Here is a 22,003-nt window from a genome sequence, read left to right on the forward strand (position 1 = left end):
ATGGGATTAAAGTTCGGGGAACGGGCAGGTCAGTCCACTTGCCGAAATCCTCTCCTTCCAAGAGCTCATCCACCTGCCACTTGAAGGTATGTCAGACTGAATCTGCTCTCATCCAAGAAGAGCACGCGACCCCATTTCTCGTTGGTCCAGTCCTTATGTTCTTGACACATCATAAACAGTTCCGCCGATGTGTAGGTATCAACGGAACACAACGTAGAGGTCGTCGGGCAGAGAGACCACCCACATGCAGACGCCGTACCACCCCGAAGTTTGAGATTGTGATGCATCATGAGACTGCGTATCTTGCTTGTGATTGACATTTCACCCGCTGTTTGTGGATCCCTTCTTGCCTATTGCACAATGCAATCGACTGCTATAGCTGACCGTGGTCGACCATCCCGTCTCCTTCGGGAAATAAGTGCATGTAGCTCAGAATGCCCCACACGCACATGAAACAATGCTGTGAGCAATAGTCCTCGGTTACACTCCTCACACTTCCGTCTTTCTCCCAGTTTGCCGACTTTTCATCCCCATGTGAAGTAATCTAAATGTTGTCTCCGGCCCATGTTGTAATGAAGAGCACACCACAGTGAGCCGTAACTACTCGCTGATTGATACACCCTGTCTTTTCCCCTTTCTTCAACGGCCCATGTTACGGGGCCCGGCCCATTCGACGCTATTATCACGCTGACCTCCCGCCATGTGACGCGAAAGTTTCTGTGGACGACTGGAAGACCTCTGGCATTCATTCATTTCTCCGAGTAGTTAATGCTGTGTTACTTTTTCTAGCTCATACTTAAAGTTTTGCAGAGCACTGTATTTCTGATATTCTAACCGTAAATGAATGTGTTTTATGGTGTAAATATAGTTGTCTCCAATGCTGTAACTACGTTTTGAAAAAAAAAAAAAAAACAGATAAAAGGTGCGAATTTTACGTATACGATTCTAGGCCGCATGTTTTGTTCTACTGTGTGTGTATACAGCACACCCTTCAAGCCGGATTTCAATCGAAGTAATTTCGAATCTCCTCCTCCTCCTTCTTATTATTACTACTACTACTACTATTATTATCAAGGTCTGCTGATTTACAAAGTCACACAGCTAAAATTAGAAATTGTTAGATATAAAAGTCAACGTTCAGGACCGACATATCAAGTGTGTCGCTTTAAAAACATTACAAAGCAATTAAATGCACCTTTCATGCAAACGCTCCGGTATTTCGAGCCAAGTCGCATTGTTCAAAGCCCAGAATGAATAAGTTACATCATAAACGTGTCAAATACCCCTTGGGATATGGTACTCCACGTTACTTCCGTTGGCTGTCGCAGCTACATAGTAATGTTTTCAGTATGCTAACAGGGCAGACCGCGCACAATCATATCATATTCATGCTCAATGGGGATAGGTCTGCTGATCGCGCAAGTCGGTAGAGATCACAACTGTCTTATAGAGTGCTGGCACTGTGTAGGCCCTACAGTACATACACTGCACTGGTCAATGTCCCCTCACAACATAGGTGTACCGTTATTGAAGTAGGTATCATATTATTATAGTTTGAGCGTAGTCCGTTTAACTACTTCAAATACCAGTTACATTAGTGATGGTTCAAATGGCTCTGAGCACTATGGAACTTAACTTCTGAGGTCGTCAGTCCCCTAGAACTTAGTACTACTTAAACCTAACTAACCTAAGGATATCACACGCATCCATGCCCGAGGCAGGATTCGAACCTGCGAGCAGAGCGGTCGCGCGGTTCCAGACTGTAGCGCCTAGAACCGCTCGGCCACCCCGGCCGGCTACGTTAGTGATATGGATGCCTTTAGTAGTTGCTGCATGTGAAACAATCGAACTCCCGGTCATTTCCACAGGGGATGCTAAATATCTTTGATCCTTAATGTAGTGTTTTGCTTTTTCGATTTTATACACCTGGTGCACAGACGTGCTGCATAAGCATTTAAGTTCGGATGTGTGTTCCACAGAGGGGAAAAGATATTGCGAACGAACTGTTGTCGCTGTGACACCACCACCGTTCAGAGGCAGCACATGTTGATTTGCTCGGCTAAACTACGGTTGCTGATGGATTGCGCTTTAGGAGAAGCATATGGTTACGAGGGATCTAGAACGAAATTTCTATTATATGTGAATATGTTTTACCTTTATACAATGAGAACACTGGTGCGATGTTTTATGCGTGTATGAACGCATTCCATACAAGGCATACTATTGTGTGAATGAAATTATGACTATGTGGGTCTGTACCTAACAAACATGTACAAACAAGTGTTTTTTCATTGTGAGTGGTTGAGCCTACATTTCAATTTTACAGAGTGTTTGACCCAACTATTTTTCCACGTACACTTAAAAAAAGACGCATCAGGAGGAATTATCCGAATGGGACGGAAATCGGTAAATGTGATGTACAAATATAAAAAAAATAATTACTTTTTCAGAATGACTGATAATTTATTAAAGAGAAAGAACTTCACATATTGAGTAAGTCAATAACACGTTGGTCCACCTCTGGCCCTTACGCAAGCAGTTATTCGTCTTGGCATTGATTGACATAGTTGTTGGATGTTATCCGAGGGATCTCGTGCCAGATTCTGTCCAACTGATGCGTTGGATCGTCAAAATCCGTAGTTGGTTGGAGGGCTCAGCCCATAATGCTCCAAACTTTTCTCAATTGGGGAGAGATCTGGCGACCTTGCTGGCTAAGGTAGGGTTTGGCAAGCACGACGACAAGTAGTAAAAAAAGAAACTCACTGTGTGTGGGCAGGCATTACCTTGCTGAAATGTAAGCCGAGGATGCCTTGCTACGAAGGGCAACAAAACGAGGCGTACAATATCGCCGACGTACCGTTGTGCTGTAAGGGTGCTGCAAATGACGATGAAATAGGTCCTGCTACGAAAAGAAATATCACACTAAACCATAATCCCTGGTTGTCCGGCCATATGGCAGGCGACAGTGAGGTTGGTAACGCACCGTTCTCTGAGGCGTTTCCAGACATGTGTTCGGCCTGAACCTCATTGACTGAGTAGAATTGTCTTCAGTGATGAGTCTCGCTTCGAACTGAGCCCCGATGACTAGCGAAGGCGTGTCTGGAGATGCCCCAGACAAGTGGACAGCAATCTGAATGTCATCTGCCCTACGGATCGGTAACTAGGAGTGATGGGCTCAGGCGCCATTTCATTTCATAGCAGGACCCCTTTGGTTGTCATCCGGAGCACCCTTGTACCACAGCGGCACGTCGACGATATTTAATTCCCCGTTTTCTTCTTGCCCTTCAATGCAAGTCATTGGGTGCTTACATTTCAGCAAGATAATGCCTGTCCACAAACGGCGAGAGTTTCTATTGCTTGTCTTCGCACTTGCTAAACGGTATCTTGGCCAGCGAGGTTGCCGGATCTCTCCCCAACTGAGAACGTTTGAAGCTTTATGGGCAGGACCCTCTAACCAGCTCGGGATTCTGACAATCTAACACTCCAATTGGACAGAATTTGGCACTATACGCATCAGGAAGTCATCTAACAACCCTATCAATCAGTGCCAAGCCGAATAACTGTGACCAACACGGTATGACTTGCTCAATTTTTGTGGCTCTTGCTCTTGAATACATAATCAATTTTTCTGAGATTGTCATCATTTGCTAGTCTGTAGATTTACATCACGTCTACCGATTTCTGTCCCATTCGGAGAAATCCTTCGTGATGTGTTGTTTTTTGTGTTAGGGTGTATATGCCATACATTCAATAAAAGTCTTCCACACGGAGCACTGAACAAATGCAGATTATAATAATATCCACGTTCTAATTCAATATTTCACAAGTACACTCATTTGTGGCTGGAGTGTAAACATCGATGTGACTAAGCGTAAGCGACGTTATTGATTTTATTTAGTGATCTACGTATCAGATATGGGAATAAATATTCCCACCAACAGTAAATTCCTCGGAAGAACGTCGCCAACTAACCCTAACGGGGCACACAACAGCAACACATCCTAGCAACTGATGATGGTAGCATTCTACCGAACTACACATGATCGAGACAGAAAAATGTGATGAGTGTAAACAAAGCCAACAACAAACCGCCTCCGCTATTACTCTGCCAAGAGAAGAGTGTCATATCCCACACTAAGTCGAATATCCAGACATTCTGTCATTCACAGCAGCAAAGGTAATGCAACTGGGAGCTCTCGGGATACATATGAAACGTTTGACTCGCAAAATAAAGAATTTGCGGCGAAGTATCAGTGATTTAGAGAACTGAAAGACGTTGTGTGGAAACGAGCTGGGCCGGATCACGTGGTGGTCCGCGGCATGCAGCCCTGAAACCGGAGAGCGGCGCACTCGGAGCCGGCCGGGCCCCTGGAGTGCTGCCGCAGACAGCGCATTGCCATCAGCGCAGTCCGGGAAACGCATTAACTCCACGCGCGGGGAGCGCCGCCACGCAGCCGCCCGTCGCCCTATCCTGTACCCGTACCAGCACTGACAGCCCACAACTTCACCAGCTCTCTTCTTGCATCCCGAGGGAAACGATTCGAATTCGGCAACGGGATAACGCTGGCGCTCACTTGGTTCAAATGGCTCTGAGCACTATGGGACTTAACACCTGAGGTCATCAGTCGCCTAGAACTTAGAACTACTTAAACCTAACTAACCTAAGGACATCATCACACACATCCATGCCAGAGGCAGGATTCGAACCTGCGACCGTAGCGGTCGCACGGTTCCAGACTGTAGCGCCTAGAACCGCTCGGCAACCACGGCCGGCAGTTAGTTTAAGTTAGATTAAGTAGTGTGTAAGCCTAGGAAACGATGACCTCAGCAGTTTGGTTCCATAGGAACTTACCATAAATATCCATATTTCCGGCTCGGGTATGATAAATTGCCTTGAGATAGAAAAGCTCCTGTCCACAAATCAGCAAGGCTGTACAAAGCATCGAACATGCGAAACTCAGCTTGCATTTTTCTCGCACGATATCGTGCGAACCATGATGGGCAATAAGCAGATTCCATATTTCTAGATCTCCGAAAAGCGTTTGTCACCGTGTCCCACTGCAGACTGAAGGTTCGAGCATACGGAATACATTCCCAGATATGTGACTGTCTCGAAGACTATGGGACTGTTTATAAATGACTTTTCTGCTACCAGTCACAGTCTTTTATTCATATTTTACACGACGTATTTCGGGAAATGATTCACATTTTCAAGTGCACTCTCTCTGTGTACTGAGCCATTTTTGCGTAATATTTTCGATGCATGAGGTTCTGTTTTGTAAGTTATTCTTGTCGCATACTGTGCACAGAAAATTGGTTGTGATGTTTAACATGTGAGAGACTCTGCGCAAATGCACCATAAGAAAACTTAAAGCCAACAAAACAAAGCGGAATCTCATACATCGAAAACATTACGTAAAAATGGTATACTACACAGAGAAAACGCACTTGAAATCGAGAATCATTTCCCGAATCACTTCTGTAAAACATGAATAAAACACTGTGACTGGTAGCAGAAAAGTACTCTATAAACAAACCCATTGTTTCCACAGTAGCTGACTTTCACAATACTATTTATAATGGACAAAAGTCTCGAGGACTTCTTAAATAATTGAACACAGTACGATATCCTGGGCGGCAAGTGTTCATCAGAGACAAGGGTATCGTCTGGAGTGCCCACGGAAGTGTGACAGAACTGCTGTTATTCTCTGCATACATAAATGATCTGACGAACAGGATGGGCAATGATCTGCGACTGTTGGCTGATGACGCTGTAGTATACGGGAAGGTACAGTATATTTTATGGAAGACTTAGATGAAAACCCAGTTCAGTCGGCGGTGTTGAAACCTACATATTTGTGGAGATACGTGTACGACACATCTGCAGTATGGCGACGTGCAACAGTAACACTTCTTGCATTTCTGGGACACCTTAACTCCCTCCACCGTGCATTTGCTTCAACATGAAAGTGCAGAAAAACTGAGACCTCCCTTTCTTAGATGTCCTGGACCGCAGAAAGGAAACATGGTTCAAATGGCTCTGAGCACTATGGGACTTAACATCATAGGTCATCAGTCGCCTAGAACTTAGAACTACTTAAACCTAACTAACCTAAGGACATCACACATATCCATGCCCGAGGCAGGATTCGAACCTGCGACCGTAGCAGCAGCGCGGTTCCGGACTAAAGCGCCTAGAACCGCTCGGCCACAGCATACATGGTTCCTTGGGTCACAGTGTGTTCCGTAAACCAACTCATAAGGATCTACTTCACTGGCTACGAGCTGCGAGCTGCCGTCACCCATCTCAATGCAATGGCGTATTACGGACTCTCGTTCATAGGGCTAGAGACATCTCAGATCGAGGGAGCTTATAAGCAAAGTTTAGCCATGTTCGCTCTGTGTTTTTACAAAACGGGTACTCTGAAAAACATATTCGTAGTGGTTTTCAACCTGCACGCACTAAACTTCAATAACAGCCAGAAGAAACGGACAACCACAAGCGAATGGTTTCTCTACTTTGTGTTGGCGACGTGTCCTTTAAGATCGGAAGGCTGTTCAAGAAACATCAAGTAAAATGTGTGATACACCTTCCAGCGAGAGTACAAACGATGTTGGGTTCTGTTGAAGAATACATGGATCTAAGGAGACCAGGGATATACAAAATTCAGTGCCATTGTAGGAAATATTCATTGGCCAGACCTGTCGCACTGTTAAGACATAAATGTGCTGAACATAAACGTCACACCAGATTGGATTAGCCAGAACAGTAAACTCTGCTGTTGCTGAACATTGTCTTGACACAGGACTTAGCATGAACTACGGAGGGACAAAGATCCTTTCGTCCGCTTCCACGTACCGGGACTCCATCATTAACGAAGCAGTCGAAATACGTTTGAATAACGATCTGATTAATAGAGACATAGGATTGCAACTCAGCGAGGCATGAGAACCAGCACTGGTGGCACTGGGACATCTTTGGCTGCAGACGAACGAATCCGAGTCTACAAAGTCGGTAATTCGGAATCGGCACACTCAAACTGGGCGCCAACACCGCCCGCGCGCGCGCTGGATCGCGATTTGCGGCTGCGCTTAGGCCGCATTGCGCTTGCGAAGACCATGGCCCGTTTCTCCGGCAGGGGCGTTGGGTGTCGTCGTGCTCTATGATTTCCCTGAGATGACGTTATAGCCACACCCTTTGGCGCCTGTACTCTTCTAGTTGAGCCAGCTCACGTATCGGCGAGTCACTGCAGCAACACGTCAATAACTGCCTGAAGGTGACGAGCAGTTGTCTCGTTGAAGTATTGTGCACCTTTCATATTATCCGTCTCGCCATCCGTGAACCAATGAAGCAAATACAGTATAGACGTTGAGTGACTGTAGAAGGATACAATTCGAACTGGTGTGATGAATGGCAGCTGGCTCTAAATGTAGAAAAATGTAAATTAATGCAGATGAATAGGGGAAAAAATCCTGTAATTTTCGAATACAGCATTAGTGATGTGCTGCTGAACACAGTCACATCGATTAAAAATCTACACGTAACACAGTAAAGCGACATACGTGGAACAAGCAAGTAAGGACGATAGCAGGGAAGGTGAATGGCCGACTTCAGTTTATTGGCCAAATTTTAGGATAGTGATTCATATATAAAAGAGGCGGCGTATAGAACACTTGTACGACCGATTTTTGAGTACTGCTAGAGTGTTTGACATCCCCAGCATGTCAGATTAAAGGAAGACATCGAAGCAATTCAGAGGCGGGCTGCTAGATTTGTTACTGGTGGGTCTGAACAACATGCGAGTACTACGGAGATGCTTCGCGAACTCAGATGGGAACCCATGGACGGAAGACGTTCTTTTCACGGAACGCTATAGCGAAAATGTACAGTACAGGCATTTGCAATTAATTGCTGAAAGGTTGTAATGCCACCAACGTATGTCTCGCTTAAGAACCGTGAAGAGATACGTTACGAGATATCAAACCTCGTCCGGATGCACATGTTTGTTGTTGTGGTCTTCAGTCCTGAGACTGGTTTGATGCAGCTCTCAATGCTAATCTATCCTGTGCAAGCTCCTTCATCTCCCAGTACCTACTGCAGCCCACATCCTTCTGAATCTGCTTAGTGTACTCATCTCTTGGTCTCCCTCTGCGATTTTTACCCTCCACGCTGCCCTCCAGTACTAAATTGGTGACCCCTTGATGCCTCAGGACATGTCCTACCAACCGATCCCTTCTTCTAGTCAAGTCTGATGCACATAGACAGAGGTTTTTCCCCTGGTCTATTTAGGAGTGAAGCAGAAAAGAAGTTGATTACTAGTAATATGAAGTATCCTCCGCAATATACCATGCGATGGCTTGCGGAGTACGTAAGTAGACGTAAATTTATAGCTCTGGGAATTCAATATGACGTGCTGCAGTCGAAGCCTCTAAACATCACAACATGGAATGAAAGAGAGGCTGGGATTGCTCCTGGGGAATCTCTCTCTATGTAGCTTGCATGGCGCCCACAAAGGTTGCAAATTGCCCTCTATTCCTATACCGGCCTTCTTCTATGGGCGACATGTAACGTCCAGGCCAGGAAAGCAGAATCTTTCTACAAAGAACACTAGCACGCTTCGCCACAGGCGTGGCATTGTCTTGCTCAACTGTGGCCCACACGGGAGGCAGTCCTCTGGGCTCCAAAACCTACGCATTAAAAGATTAGTGATAAATTCCTGGAGGCTACTGCACAGTCAAAATATCTACGAGGGTGGATTCGCATTAAATATATTATATATACAGGCGTTACAGCGAATTGCAGGAGGACCTGGATAGCTTCTATGATAGATTAAAGAACTGTGCAATTGACATTAAACGCTTCAATCTATGGGAACCAATCACTGACAGTCACAATTGGAAAATATAATAAATCTTGAGTGATCTGAAGTGGAACGGCCACATCAAGCAAGCTGTAGATAAATCAAATACTGGACTAACATTCACTGGAAGAATGTTAATGAAATTCACCCTCCCCCTCTCCCCGAAGGAAGTCATTTGTCATTATGACACCCTTATCAGATAGGATTAATCGAGATTAAAAATAAAGAGCAGCGTTCAGTACGCACGAGTTCGCTAAGGAGCTGCAAACTGCTTATCAAAAGTCCAATGCCAACGCTACTGCAGGGGCATTATGAATCATGGAGAGGTTTACTGCTAAAATTCCGAGAAGGCAGGTTCACAGAAGCGTCAAGCATCATTTATTTCCTTCAGCATGCGTCTTGCGAAACAACTATGGAGGGAAAAATCGGAAAATTTCGAATCCATTTGGAGGCTTTTGACGCTGCACGATTCGTGGTTGGAGCAGAAGAAGGGTAGAAATAACAGTGGTATTCCAATTACCCTCCGTTACGCACTGCAATATGGCTCGCGGAGTATAAATGAAGATGCAGCAGTTGCTGTTCAGATAGCTGGGAGGCGATGTATGTTTTATCCAACGTCGCACAGAACTGCCTCACTCGACTGTTGTCCGCTACGCCGGGCAACAATGTCCACGTCAAAGTACGGTTACTGTGGTAATGTCTACGCACGAGGCCTTTACGGATGGAGCAGAACTCGTCCAAAAACAAATAATTTCGCTACCCAGAACGACAGCGGCCGCTTCCTCATTCGAGACGGCGACGTTTGTGGTTCCTGGACGATGAAACGCAACTCCATGACACGCATGCCACCAGGTCAGCCTGCTTCATGGCGTACAAGCTTAGTCGCAAATACGAGGCAAGTTGGTAGCCATCCCGTAGGTGCAGCACCGCTAGACGTTTACGTAAGGCTTATTTATAATTATTACAAATTATGCATTTCTGAAACTTAAAGTACGTATTTCAAATTGCTATTCTAGTAACCCATTATGTTCACATTCTGATTTTAACACTTAAACAATATTGAAAGGAAAAATGGCACCTCCATATAGTTTCAATGCTACCGCCTCTTCCGAAAATTGTACGAACCAGCACATATAGTCTATCTGCGATGAGCTTTTAACTCGGTTCTATCTATTCGGTATTCTGCATACTTATTGAAAGGAAAAATGGCACCTCCATATAGTTTCAATGCTACCGCCTCTTCCGAAAATTGTACGAACCAGCACATATAGTCTATCTGCGATGAGCTTTTAACTCGGTTCTATCTATTCGTATTCTGCATACTTTTCTTCAAAAATAATTTTCAGTGAACGATATTCCACGTTTTATGACTTCATGTATCGTGATACAAATTCGAAACTCACACGTTTAGCGACATAACTTACATATGTATTTAATAGGCCCGTGAATTGCCGAGTGCTTTGTGGACTTGAGTGACATGTTTTATCTTTTTTCTACACTACGTTTTCAGGTGGTAGGTTGCGGTGACACAGACACACACACACACACACACACACACACACACACACACACACACACACACACACACACATGTTCAAAATTAAAGCAACAAACGGAAATTTTGCAAGCTTGCGTTTACTTTTCCACAAAACAATATAAAATATAAACAGGATAGTTAAGTAGAAACAATGACAAGAACGCAGAACAAGACAAATTCTACATGCATAACGGTAGACAAAAATGTTCTTCGTTTTTTTCTAATTTGACGGATTTGCACACACATCCCAGCAACAGGTTAATGGGTTCAGTATGGCGTGTGACCACCTTTCTCAGCAATACAGCCCTGAAAACGCCCGTGCATACAGAGAGTGATGTCTTCAGTCTCATGTTGACGCAATAACGCCAATTCTTCCTGCAGAGCTGCTCACAAGTCTTGGAGAGTGGTTGGTGGATGCTGACGTAATGCAATCTGCCTCCGTAGTGCACCCCAAACATGCTCGAGACTCAAATTGGGGGAACGAGCAGGCCGCGCCATGCATGCAGTATCCTCCGTTCCCAAGAAAACATAAATCACCCGTGCTCTATGAGGTGTAGCATTATCGTCCATCAGCACGAAGTCTGGGCCCACACCACTTCGCAACAACCGCAAATGAGGTCCCAAGATCTTTCACCATGCCTGACAGCAGTTAAACCTTGCCAGTTCACCCGTACACTTTCGTGTTCGACTGGTCAGCATAATCCCTGCCCACACCATTACGGATCCTCTTCGATATCGGTCTCTTTCCACAATATTTGGATTCGAAGTCGTGTTCCACGTTCCGTCCATATACGGATGCGTTGAGAATCACCCTCCAGACCAAATCGGGACTCATCTTCGAAAAGAACACTGGCCCGCCGTTCGACCGTCCAGGTGGCATGTTGACGACTCCATTCTAGACGTTCACTTCCGCGAAGACGCATCATCAGAGATTCACATACAGTAGGTCTCTGACAATAAAGGCCACTCTGCCGAAGCCTTCTGTACACCGTTTGCTTCCATACAACACGTCCAATGGATGCTGCGAGGTCAGATGCCAGTTGCCGTGCGGTACTAAGACGGTACCGTCGTGTCCTTACTGCCAAGTAACGTCCTCTCTTTTTGATATCACACGTTGTCGGCCCTGGCCTGGTCTTCGGGATACTGTTTCGGTCATTAAAAATTGTCGCACATACGAAAAACAATAGAACGATTCACATTAAGCTTTCGGGCCACATCAGTTTGCGACTGTCATGCTTCCATTCTTCTTATGGTCCTCCACCGCAGAGAGTCTTTTAAGCGTCTTCTCTGTGACTGTATACACACCTGTTATGAATGTGGGGCAACCCTTGAGACACTACCCCGTTTGACAGGTGTCCTGACGTCATCGTTGACGTGTTGTCCGTTGACCGGAATACCATCTTCCGTGCAGAACACGACTGTACGGGCATCTGTTGATATTTTGTATGATTATACCGTGAATTAGACCCAAGACGGGGAAATAGCGGTTTATTGACTTAATTTAGGATGTAATCACAATGGCAACGTCACGACGAAATATACCGGATGCAATTTCGTCATTGGTTACACCAATCTACCTATTCAGACAGCTTAACCCGCTGAAAACTTCTCCACCCATTTTATGCAATTTTTCTTAACATTCATTTCTAGTGTACGTTACGGTAAACATTTTGCTTCTACACCGTTCGCCGAGAAAGTTTCGAAACTGATTATATTCCTGGCGTATAAGCAGTGTTCGAAGTAGACTTTCTGACGACGGAGGGGAATTCAAGAATAGTATTTGTGTTGTACTTATAGAAGTTATAGGAGTAATACCAGTGCCAGTAGCAGTATTGGAGTGTTATTTACATAAAACGTAGTAGTAGTAGTAGTACCATTGAAACCGCTAGATAGACACAATGAAGTAGTAACTGTTCTACTACGAGTAAATATTAAGAACAATCCACTGACCAAACTTTCATATACAGTCTGCTTTGATGCGACGAAATTTCGGTAGACTCTCCCCTATGCGTGGCGTCTTTTGTGGAATGATATCCAGCTCTTTTTTCACTCTGCTGCAAGCCATTCGATAGGAAAATCACTTAAACACTGTACATTAATAATCACAAACGTAACAGAAGCCAGCATTTTTGTTTGCATTTTATTCCAGACTAGTGAGAGTATTATTCGTTACACTCTGCATCGAAAGTATTCTGTGTCGTCTTGTATTTTAAAAGGGCAGTAATAGCACTTACAGTAAAAAAGGGAAAAAAATACTTCCCTGGCAAAGGAATCCTTCTTTGACTAGCCGTATCACAGCTACAGTCCACTTCGTTCTGTACTACTACTACTACTACTACTACTACTACAGTCTTGTCTGTCACTGTCTGCCTCCTGCTCTCCCTTACTGTTACTATGCCATTCATTCCTTCCCACAGCTGCTTTCTCTTCTCACTGTCTTTATCTCTCGCTTCCTCGTTGTCATTGTTATAGACTCTCTCATTAATACTCGCTCTCACCCATTCCACTCTGTCTTTATTCCTCTCCCACTGGCACGGCCTCTTCACTCTTTTCCTTGTGCTGTTCTGCCACTGTAAACTATCTTCCACTGCCACTGTCTTCCTCCTCTTTCTGTCACACTGCTCTTTCTATAACACAACCACTGTCTAATATCTTCCGGTATTTATTACTTCAGTCAGATTCTTTTAAATAAACAAGAGCATGTTTTCCTATTTTGTGCTCCGACAGAAGGGCATATCAATCACATGAAGAGAACCTTATGGGTCAGTAAAATTTTGATAGCTTACTTATGTGAAACTGAAATAAAGCAAAACTAATTTTACACCTCGGACCGGATTTTCCGAGCACAAAAGTTTTACGTGGACTTCAGTACTACATGGGGTTCCCAGATCCCTTCTGATGAAGACCGACACGCTTTACAGCATATTTCTCCGTGCTACGTCACTTTACGAATTACTTTTTAGCCTCACACCGCATTTTACATGCGTATTTTACGTGCACAAATGGAGTAACTTTGAACCTCTGAATCTCGGAAATGGATAAAGATTTCAAGAAAATTTTCACTGTCATGGAGATCGGGATCTTACGAACATTATTTGTGCATAGCCATCTTGGAATCAGTGGCTCTGTTTTGGTACACAAAATCATGTTTTTGGGGTGTTTCTCGATAACAGATAAATATCTCTGAAAACGGGAAGATGACACTGCTAAATAAATACCTAGAGAATATACCGTTAAAATTTGAGCAATTTGCTGCGATTAGTTATTTACATATCTGCTGCTGAAGGCAAAAAATTATGACAAACGCTGTTTTCAATTTTCTCACGATCCGCGAATGAACTAAATGGCTCCTCCATAAGCCCCCAAAGGCGCATCGTACACCACATTTAATGAAAAAAAAAAAACCAGCTGATTTGCTCCCTTCGCCAAAGCCGCTGGAAAACTGCAGTACTCAAAAATTGATCCTGAACTGTGGCCTATTTACAGTAAGATGATTCTTCTGTTAGGTATACAAATAGTCCCTAGCCCAAAAGCTATCCAAACCACTTGACCTTTACTTTTCTATCACAAACAGAACCCTGGATATGAGCCCTGGAAAAATCCTGTGTATACACGTGGCGTTTTGGAAGATATTGGTAGCGCATTCTGTAGCATGCGTATCGATGAGTGCTGTTAAATGATTTTTTTTTTAAATAACAGCCTAAGAATTATCATATGCACCTTAGTGTCTCGAATATTCACATGTTTTGTGACAAGTTTGCTATCGTTTTAAATGAAAATGTGTTTAAGATTTTTTGACTTGTTCCACATCCGTGACGACCATTTCGACTGTGTACATTTGCATATTTGTTTTGCACTGAAAGTACGTCCATCGTGATCTAAAAGCTGCGCCCTACCTGGATGCTCGTGGAGGTGCAGGTAGACGGCGGCGGCGACCTGCTGCTCGGTGACGAAGTCCCACAGGCCGTCGCAGGCCAGCACCAGGAAGTCCTCGGTGCCGTCCAGGCTCAACTCCGTCACATCTGGCTCCGCGCACACGTACGGCTTGTACTCAGAGTCCCCTGGAACAAACACCACGCTGTCAGAACCAGTAGTCCTCAGCCGGCATCACAGCTGTCTCTCTGCAACTGCTAGGAAATGAGGAGGTCTCCAAGTCTGTCTCCGCAATGCGACAAAGTCACTACGATTTTGCTTCTGGTGCATATTACATAAATGTTGCTCCGTACCAAATTTAGTTAAAATACTGAATTTTTCTTTACACTTGGTTGGAGGTTCTATTTGTCACCAATCCCGAAAAAATTGATCTGATATAGCGCATTAATTTGCGATCGCACCGCGCCAGCGACAAAGGAGGAGTGAAACATCCACAACATTCCTCGTAGTTCATAAACGGTTTGAGATAACTAAATGAGATTTTGGCAAATGATAGCACACAAAGAAGAGGGTATTTTGCCATATGACTATCGTGCAAAATTTCATTAGCTACCGTGTTGTTCCACCAACTGCAGACTTTTCCGATGAAAGAATGTATTTTTAAGAGCCATCGATAGCTGGTGAAAAATGGTTCAAATGGCTCTGAGCACTATGGGACTTAACAGCAGAGGTCATCAGTCCCCTAGAACTTAGAACTACTTAAACCTAACTAATCTAGGGACATCACACACATCCATGCCCGAGGCGGGATTCGAACCTGCGACCGTAGCGGTCGCGCGGTTCCAGACTGAAGCGCCTAGAACCACGTGGCCACTGCGGCCGGCGGCTGGTGAAACAAGAAATGCTATGGCTTTTGCAACAACATAATTGAAGTCACTACACGTTTATTTTCTACAGAGGATGTGTTTTTTCATAGGATGCTGACCTCGCTTCCTCACTTAATAAACTTAATGCTTCAGAATTCTCTCGCAACTGCCTCTGTACAACATATTAGTGAGGTGACACTGTGTAAACTCCGCCGAGTTTTAGTGAAAAAGCAAATTTTTACATGGCAATAAGAGAAATGTGTAGGTTTTATTCATGACTCTTCTCTGAAAGTTACAAATGGTTAACAAACCAGGCGAAAATAAATAGCTGCATTTTCGGTGGAATTCTTCTTAGATACTAAACAAAGAAGAGGTGACAGACCTTTTTGAATGGTCACCACGCAAGTATGTGCGTGGAGGTGCCCCACTTAATATTTACCAAAAATGTGAGTGTAGGCTTCAGTTTAGAACGGCACTTCCCCTTCAGCGCTCGGCATTTCCCCTACAGCGCTATGAGCGACCCCCCACCACTGTCACTCTCCCACGCTTCCCAACCGACTGTGCATCTAGCAGCCACGGCATTTTGCTCACGCTACGTACCATGCTGACTCGTGTACATAAGATTCTAGGTCTCAACAAAATTTATTATATTAGAACTCAGAATGTGGTTATGGACCTAGAAAGAAATATTCTACTCAAGTTTTAAAACGCTGCAATAGAAAAAAATCTTGTCAACACCGTATTTAATATCCTATTCGTTACATTATTAATCCTATGTTAATTATACCTGCAGTAACTTTTTGATGGCAGAGGTTACTGACAACCAGGGTGTCCCTTCGACAGCGCTCTCGGATTTTTGTGTTTGTTTCAGTTTTCAGGCTGCAATTCCAGAAATATCTTGGACATGAGGGCAATTGTAGAGCGACATTGCTTCAGAGTCATCTGACTGACGGCTGTATAAGGGCATAGGTCAGCTTGAGGTGGTTAGCAAAACTAAACACCTCACCATAGAAGAATTGTGTGTTTCCCTTATGAAAGTCCATGAATGCTTGTATGTAGCACGGACAATCGATACGTGGTTAAAAAAAAGCGCCCCGAGAGGTCTGCTTTCTCTGACGAAGTGATTCAGACTGTTATAACGTTTAGAGCTCGCATGTTGTCGACAGAGGTATCTTACGACGGTTGTATAGGTCTCGTAGCCGGTCGGGGTGGCCAAGCGGTTCTAGGCACTACAGTCTACCTGCCTCGGGCATGGAGGGGTGTGATGTCCTTAGGTTAGTTAGGTTTAAGTAGTTCTAAGTTCTAGGGGACTGATGACCTCAGAAGTTAAGTCCCATAGTGCTCAGAGCCATTTGAACCATTTTGAATAGGTCTCGTACCAGTCATGGAGACATATTTGGAAATGATAGTTTTGGATACGGCTTCGTATTTTCGTTACGTCGTGTGCCCCATTGATATTTTTCGTACCCAAATGTCAAACACGCCGTTATTAACGCCACATTGTGCTACTTGGTAACTGACAATAATGAAACACTGTTGCGAGCTTCATTATCCAGCTTTTTCTTGGTGCATGTACGACGTAGCTTTCGCCAGTGCTACACTACAAAGATTTAACTTCGCGTGCTTCCGTCAACTTACGTCCGCGCTGATGTAGCACTACAAATGCAACTCAGAGAAGCCAAAGCGGTCGCCAGCGATTTGTATTTTGTTACGAGATAACATAAACGCTGTGAGGAAGACTTATTTTCACATGCACAAAATGCTATCGTTAATGGTGCTTGCTAATGAAGTTACACATCCGGCATTGGCACCACTGATTACATGTGTCTACCAAATGGTTCAAATGGCTCTGAGCACTATGGGACTTAACATCTGTGGTCATCAGTCCCCTAGAACTTAGAACTACTTAAACCTAACTAACCTAAGGACATCACAGGCATCCATGCCCGAGGCAGGATTCGAACCTGCGACCGTAGCAGTCGCGCGGTTCCGGACTGAGCGCCTAGAACCGCTAGACCACCGCGGCCGGCGTGTGTTTGGGTTCAGCTCCTGTTCACAGAGGGCGAGAGCAATAGCTTCACCGTGAGATACCTTCCGAGAAATTACACTAGCTATAAGACTCTGTTTGGAAGTACATCGACCGAGAGAGATGCTGCGCCCTATCAATATGGACCTAACAATACACCCGCAAGGCAAACTCGTTAGGTGTGTAATCTCTGACGTGCAATCGCATAATCTCTCTCTACTTTAAATTACCTATGAGACACAGGAACAATGGTTATGATTCATATGGAAAATAAAGCTCACTCGATACAATGGTTCTGCTAGCCTGTTCCCTATTTGCGACCGCACAAGAGTCCACACTATTGAAAGGTTGGCGAGTGGATCTGAACGTATAAAACTGGAATCCGTCATGTGATACTAACACATCGGCATAGCAATACGTAGCGGTGTCAAATTGGAGCAACCGCATAGATTCAACCATCGCTGTATAGTGTAATAAAATAATGAAATAGATGATAATAATATGCGTGGCTTCTTAAAATGTATTGAATTAATGAGATTAATTTTTCGGCGTGAATGACAAGCACAATAAGCCGAGCTGTACCTGGAAATAAGTCCATATTAGTTCATATTATTTTGCAGGGCGGAGTAGTTTCTTTCTCCGCTGTAGATTTGTGCTTACCATTCTTTATAATACTATGTTTGGTCGCCGCGTTCACCTTTGAAGACTTGACCGTGTTCCTATTAAGCTTATCGGATCTTCGTAATTTTCCAAAGTACACAGGTGGGCTTCAGTGGTTGTAATTATTGCACTATTTGATATAACAACTCACACGACCTTTCTGTTAATAAAACAATACTGTATTTTTCTGAACGGTGCACATATAAAATCCACACTCCTCACTTATTCATAGCGACCCCAAAATGGCGGTCTACAATTACTCGCTAAAATATTGACGTGCTTCTCACTCTTTCACTAGCCGAGCGCGAATCCCTCCTTGCTCCTACCGGTACCAGAAAAAATCCTCTGTTTATTAACAACTGAAAGTCAAAAAATACATGACGGTAGGCATAGGCTCTATGATGGGCTACCGCTTCATCTTGTCTCTTTGCCTTTAAGGAAGACGAAAACATAAAGAAAATGCAAAAGGTTTATCACAGCTGCTGCAATGTAAGTTCATGGGCGTAATATCGGGAAACTGCTGAACCTCTATCAAATAATTTTTATGAAATGCTTGGATGACTGCGTGATTATATGGTACCTGCATCAAGTTAGACCAAGTGTTGATATAGATTGTATACGAAGAAAGGGTACGTTTGCTTGATCCAATGGAGAACTTCAAAGAAAGTAAGTAAAATCTCAATCAGATGACGGCTCAAGAAACACGACGAATATAGGTGAAAATCAACTTACAAAGTTTCATTAACAGGTTCTGAACGAAGAGCAATGAAACATCCTACAGCTCGCTATCTGAAGATCACCATACGAGTAAAAAAACCGAACGACTTATTATTTAAAGTTCTGCATCATATAATCACTGACTACTGCGGCGCTCCATCTCAGAATGTGTGAGGCGGGGGAATACTTTGAAATGAGCTATAGGCTACAGTCAAACTTGTTGAGAGAAGGCGCAGCAGTGGAAGTGACGGCACCACCTTGCACCTGTAACTTTGAGCAAGCGACGAATACATCAATAGAACGGCTCCTCAGCGGCCTGCCGGATTCCAGTGGGAATTCGCGAACTTTTAAGGCGGCTGCTCACGGCAGGGCACGGGGAACTGGGTCGGCGCTAGCTGGCGCATTCCTGGGCCGTGCCTGGTGGCGCCCGGGGTCGTAATAACCTGACGGATGGGACAGCAGGAATTTCGGCTGGCGGGCCTTCCGTGACCAGCGGCGCGCAGGCCACACAAGTTTGCTCTAGGGACCCGCAACTTCTATTTGCAGGCACCGGGAAAATAAAGGACGCGCCACGGGCTGATGTTTTCTCACTCGCTGAGAGAGAAAGGCCAGCCATTTCTCAAAAGAGACGTGCAGTTCTTGTAGACATTCCTCTAGCCATGGAGCTAACAATAAGGCAAGAATAGCTGCTCGTCCACATATAAATAATTGTACAAACGTACGTACGTAATGGTTCTATGGCTTCCGGTCTGTGTTTCTCCGTTTACTGGATCGCCCCGACACATCAATGCCGAAAAACATGTTCCACTCTCAAGGACAATGTACTGACAAATGATGCGACAGATAGTTCATCACTGCGGGAGTTATTGATAAATTCAGACTAAATGAAACACAAGTCACAGCAAAGAGTGCCCAACCAGTCGCATCATACACAATGTATATCTCTGGTGGCAACGCAGGCGTGTATTCTCATATGAAAATGATCGCAAAAGTGCCGAACGGAATCCTGTCGTAGATTGTCGCAACCATCTTGCGCCTTTTGTTGCAATTCGGCAATGGTTCTTGCAGTCTCTAGAGAACAAGTACGTTCACAATAACCCATACGTGTTCAACTGACCAGAATTCTGGCGATCTTGCTGCCCAAGGCAATTGTTTTACATCACGAAGAGCACGTCGAGTCGCAGCAGCTTGTAAGTGGACATACATCGTCCTGATAAAAAAAGCACATCAACCTCCTGTTGATGTAATGGCAGTAACACGGGGATAACACCCTGCGCAAATTGACGGGCACTGGTTACCTGACACTGCAGAAACACCTTATGTGACCGAAATTGTAACTAATGGCTCCCCATACCATGAAGCCTGCGCTGGGACTTGTGTGCCGTGGGCGAATGCACTCTGGAACAGGAAGCTCAACTACGTCTTTGCTGTACACGCGTACGACCGTCACTCGCATACAGACAGAATATATGCTCATCACCGAGGAGTCCGGCCCCGGTAGCTGAGTGGTCAGCGTGACGGAATGTCAATCCTAAGGTCCCGGCTCGATTCCCGGCTGGGTCGGAGATTTTCTCCGCTCAGGGACTGGGTGTTGTGTTTTCCTAATCATCATCATTTCATCCCCATCGACGCGCAGGTCGCCTAAGTGGCGTCAAATCGAAAGACCTGCACCAGGCGAACGGTCTACCCGACGGGAGGCCTTAGCCACACGACATTTCATTTCATCACCGAGGACATCTGAGCGCCATTCCTCTCTCCAATCTACTCTTTCATGACACCAGAGTATACACGTTTGGCAGTGTCATAGTCAGTGGTAGCCTGGCCTGTGCCACACGTGATCTTAATATTGATGCAAACACATGGTTCCCAATGGTCCATGGTGAGAAAACAGGTGCAACATGTGCCACGATTTCGTCCCTGGATGATGTTCGGTCGAACGTCGCTTCTAGCACAGTGCGTCGATTTTCACGTGCGCCTACAGTACGTCCAGAACCTGATCTCCGGATGTGTGAATGTTCCACAGACTACTGTTGAAAGCGGCGACACAGCATCGTTACACTGTCCCCAACTTGCTCAGCAGTCCCCAGACCCTAGATACGTCCATTCAGCTTCCTGCAGGCCCGCAATGTGATACCGTTCAAATGGCTGAAGCTGTGCAAAAAAAAGCAAGCTACGTACTCGTGGGTAGGGCTTCTTTGAGCGCCAGAATAAATGTTGCAAAACACCGTTCGCCTCTAAATTCAGCACAGTTGCTGCTTGCAGAGGCAAAACAGAGGGTGCGCAGACGGGCCTCCTGAGCGCCAAATGATCGCCGATCGACGTGACGAATCACTAACAATAAAAACCCTCAGTATGCACTTATTATAGTCTGGTGCCACTGAACACAGTACTTGAGAGGGCGTAGCATTTTTTTCCGGTTGTGTATACGCAGCACTACTAGCTCTCCTCATTTTCGACTCAACCGTCTGGTCAAATTAGGTGCAAATTACCACAATGTGGAAAAACTTTCACATCCCCCCCCCCTTTCATTCCACTTGAAGATGTCTAGCATTGATCTAGAAGACATGTATTTGTGAAAAGGGTGGACAACATGTACATTTTGGACGATGCTGGCAGTTTATAGCACTGAAGCGAGAAGGCAGTATAGACTGGAGACAGTAGTAGTCTGATGTGCTCTGGTCTATTAAGATTGTCGAAAATGAAACTACTCGCTATCTTTTTCGCAAAGACACGCAATTAAGGCTCGATACTAGACGCCTTGAGCCGCTAGTTACGCCTATAACACTTGCTATGAACTACTGAAGATGAATAGCTCCCAAAAAATCAGATTTTGCCCAATATATTTCGTAAAGAAAAAGCCAAATCACTGTCGATTTCTCTTCAGTGTCAACACCAAGTAAGGTCGCACAGTATTCAAAAATCATCACGAATGCGATAAGAACTAACCATAGTAATAGGGTTATGATACTTACACGTGGAAGGGTAGAGATCTCTTCACCCCATCATAAAGTTTCTTTTCTAATTTTCAAACGTAATTACGCAGCCAGAGCTTTACTGCCTTCACACGTAACGACCGCAGAGCGATTCTGTAAGTTCTGCGCCCCACTAACAGTTATTTCTGGGACTCGTGTACAGTACCTTCAAGCAGTAATATAATGTGTGTGTACGCATAGTATGCAGCATCCACGAGACTCAATAAGAAGAAGCACACCAGTTCTTGGCTCACATGACCCCTTAAATTCCACCGAACGAACTCACTGAGATTGTGTTACTACAATGTAGACTCCATCATCAAAGGCACAGGCTGACCTACTAGTATGAGAAAGCGCCTCCAAGATAGCATTCGGCACCTAAGCACTCATACGGCTCATTATAACGCCGCTCATATGGTCACGACATGACTGATGCGTGCGGGTGGGAATGTTCATCTCACATTAATGTATACTTTGCGCCCGACGTACGT

At 44.7% G+C, this 22,003-nt stretch overlaps 1 protein-coding gene across 1 annotated transcript in view; it reads right to left on the reverse strand.

Moving 5' to 3' along the window:
* LOC126190642 (calponin homology domain-containing protein DDB_G0272472-like) overlaps positions 1–22,003 on the reverse strand; it is a 1,063,014-nt gene that overhangs the window by 488,458 nt on the left and 552,553 nt on the right. Inside the window, 1 exon segment of the mRNA XM_049931066.1 lies at positions 14,295–14,459. Coding sequence (XP_049787023.1) covers positions 14,295–14,459 — 165 coding nt within the window.

Source organism: Schistocerca cancellata, chromosome 1 (assembly GCF_023864275.1).
Source record: "Schistocerca cancellata isolate TAMUIC-IGC-003103 chromosome 1, iqSchCanc2.1, whole genome shotgun sequence".
In the NCBI taxonomy this organism is placed as follows: Eukaryota; Metazoa; Arthropoda; class Insecta; order Orthoptera; family Acrididae; genus Schistocerca; species Schistocerca cancellata.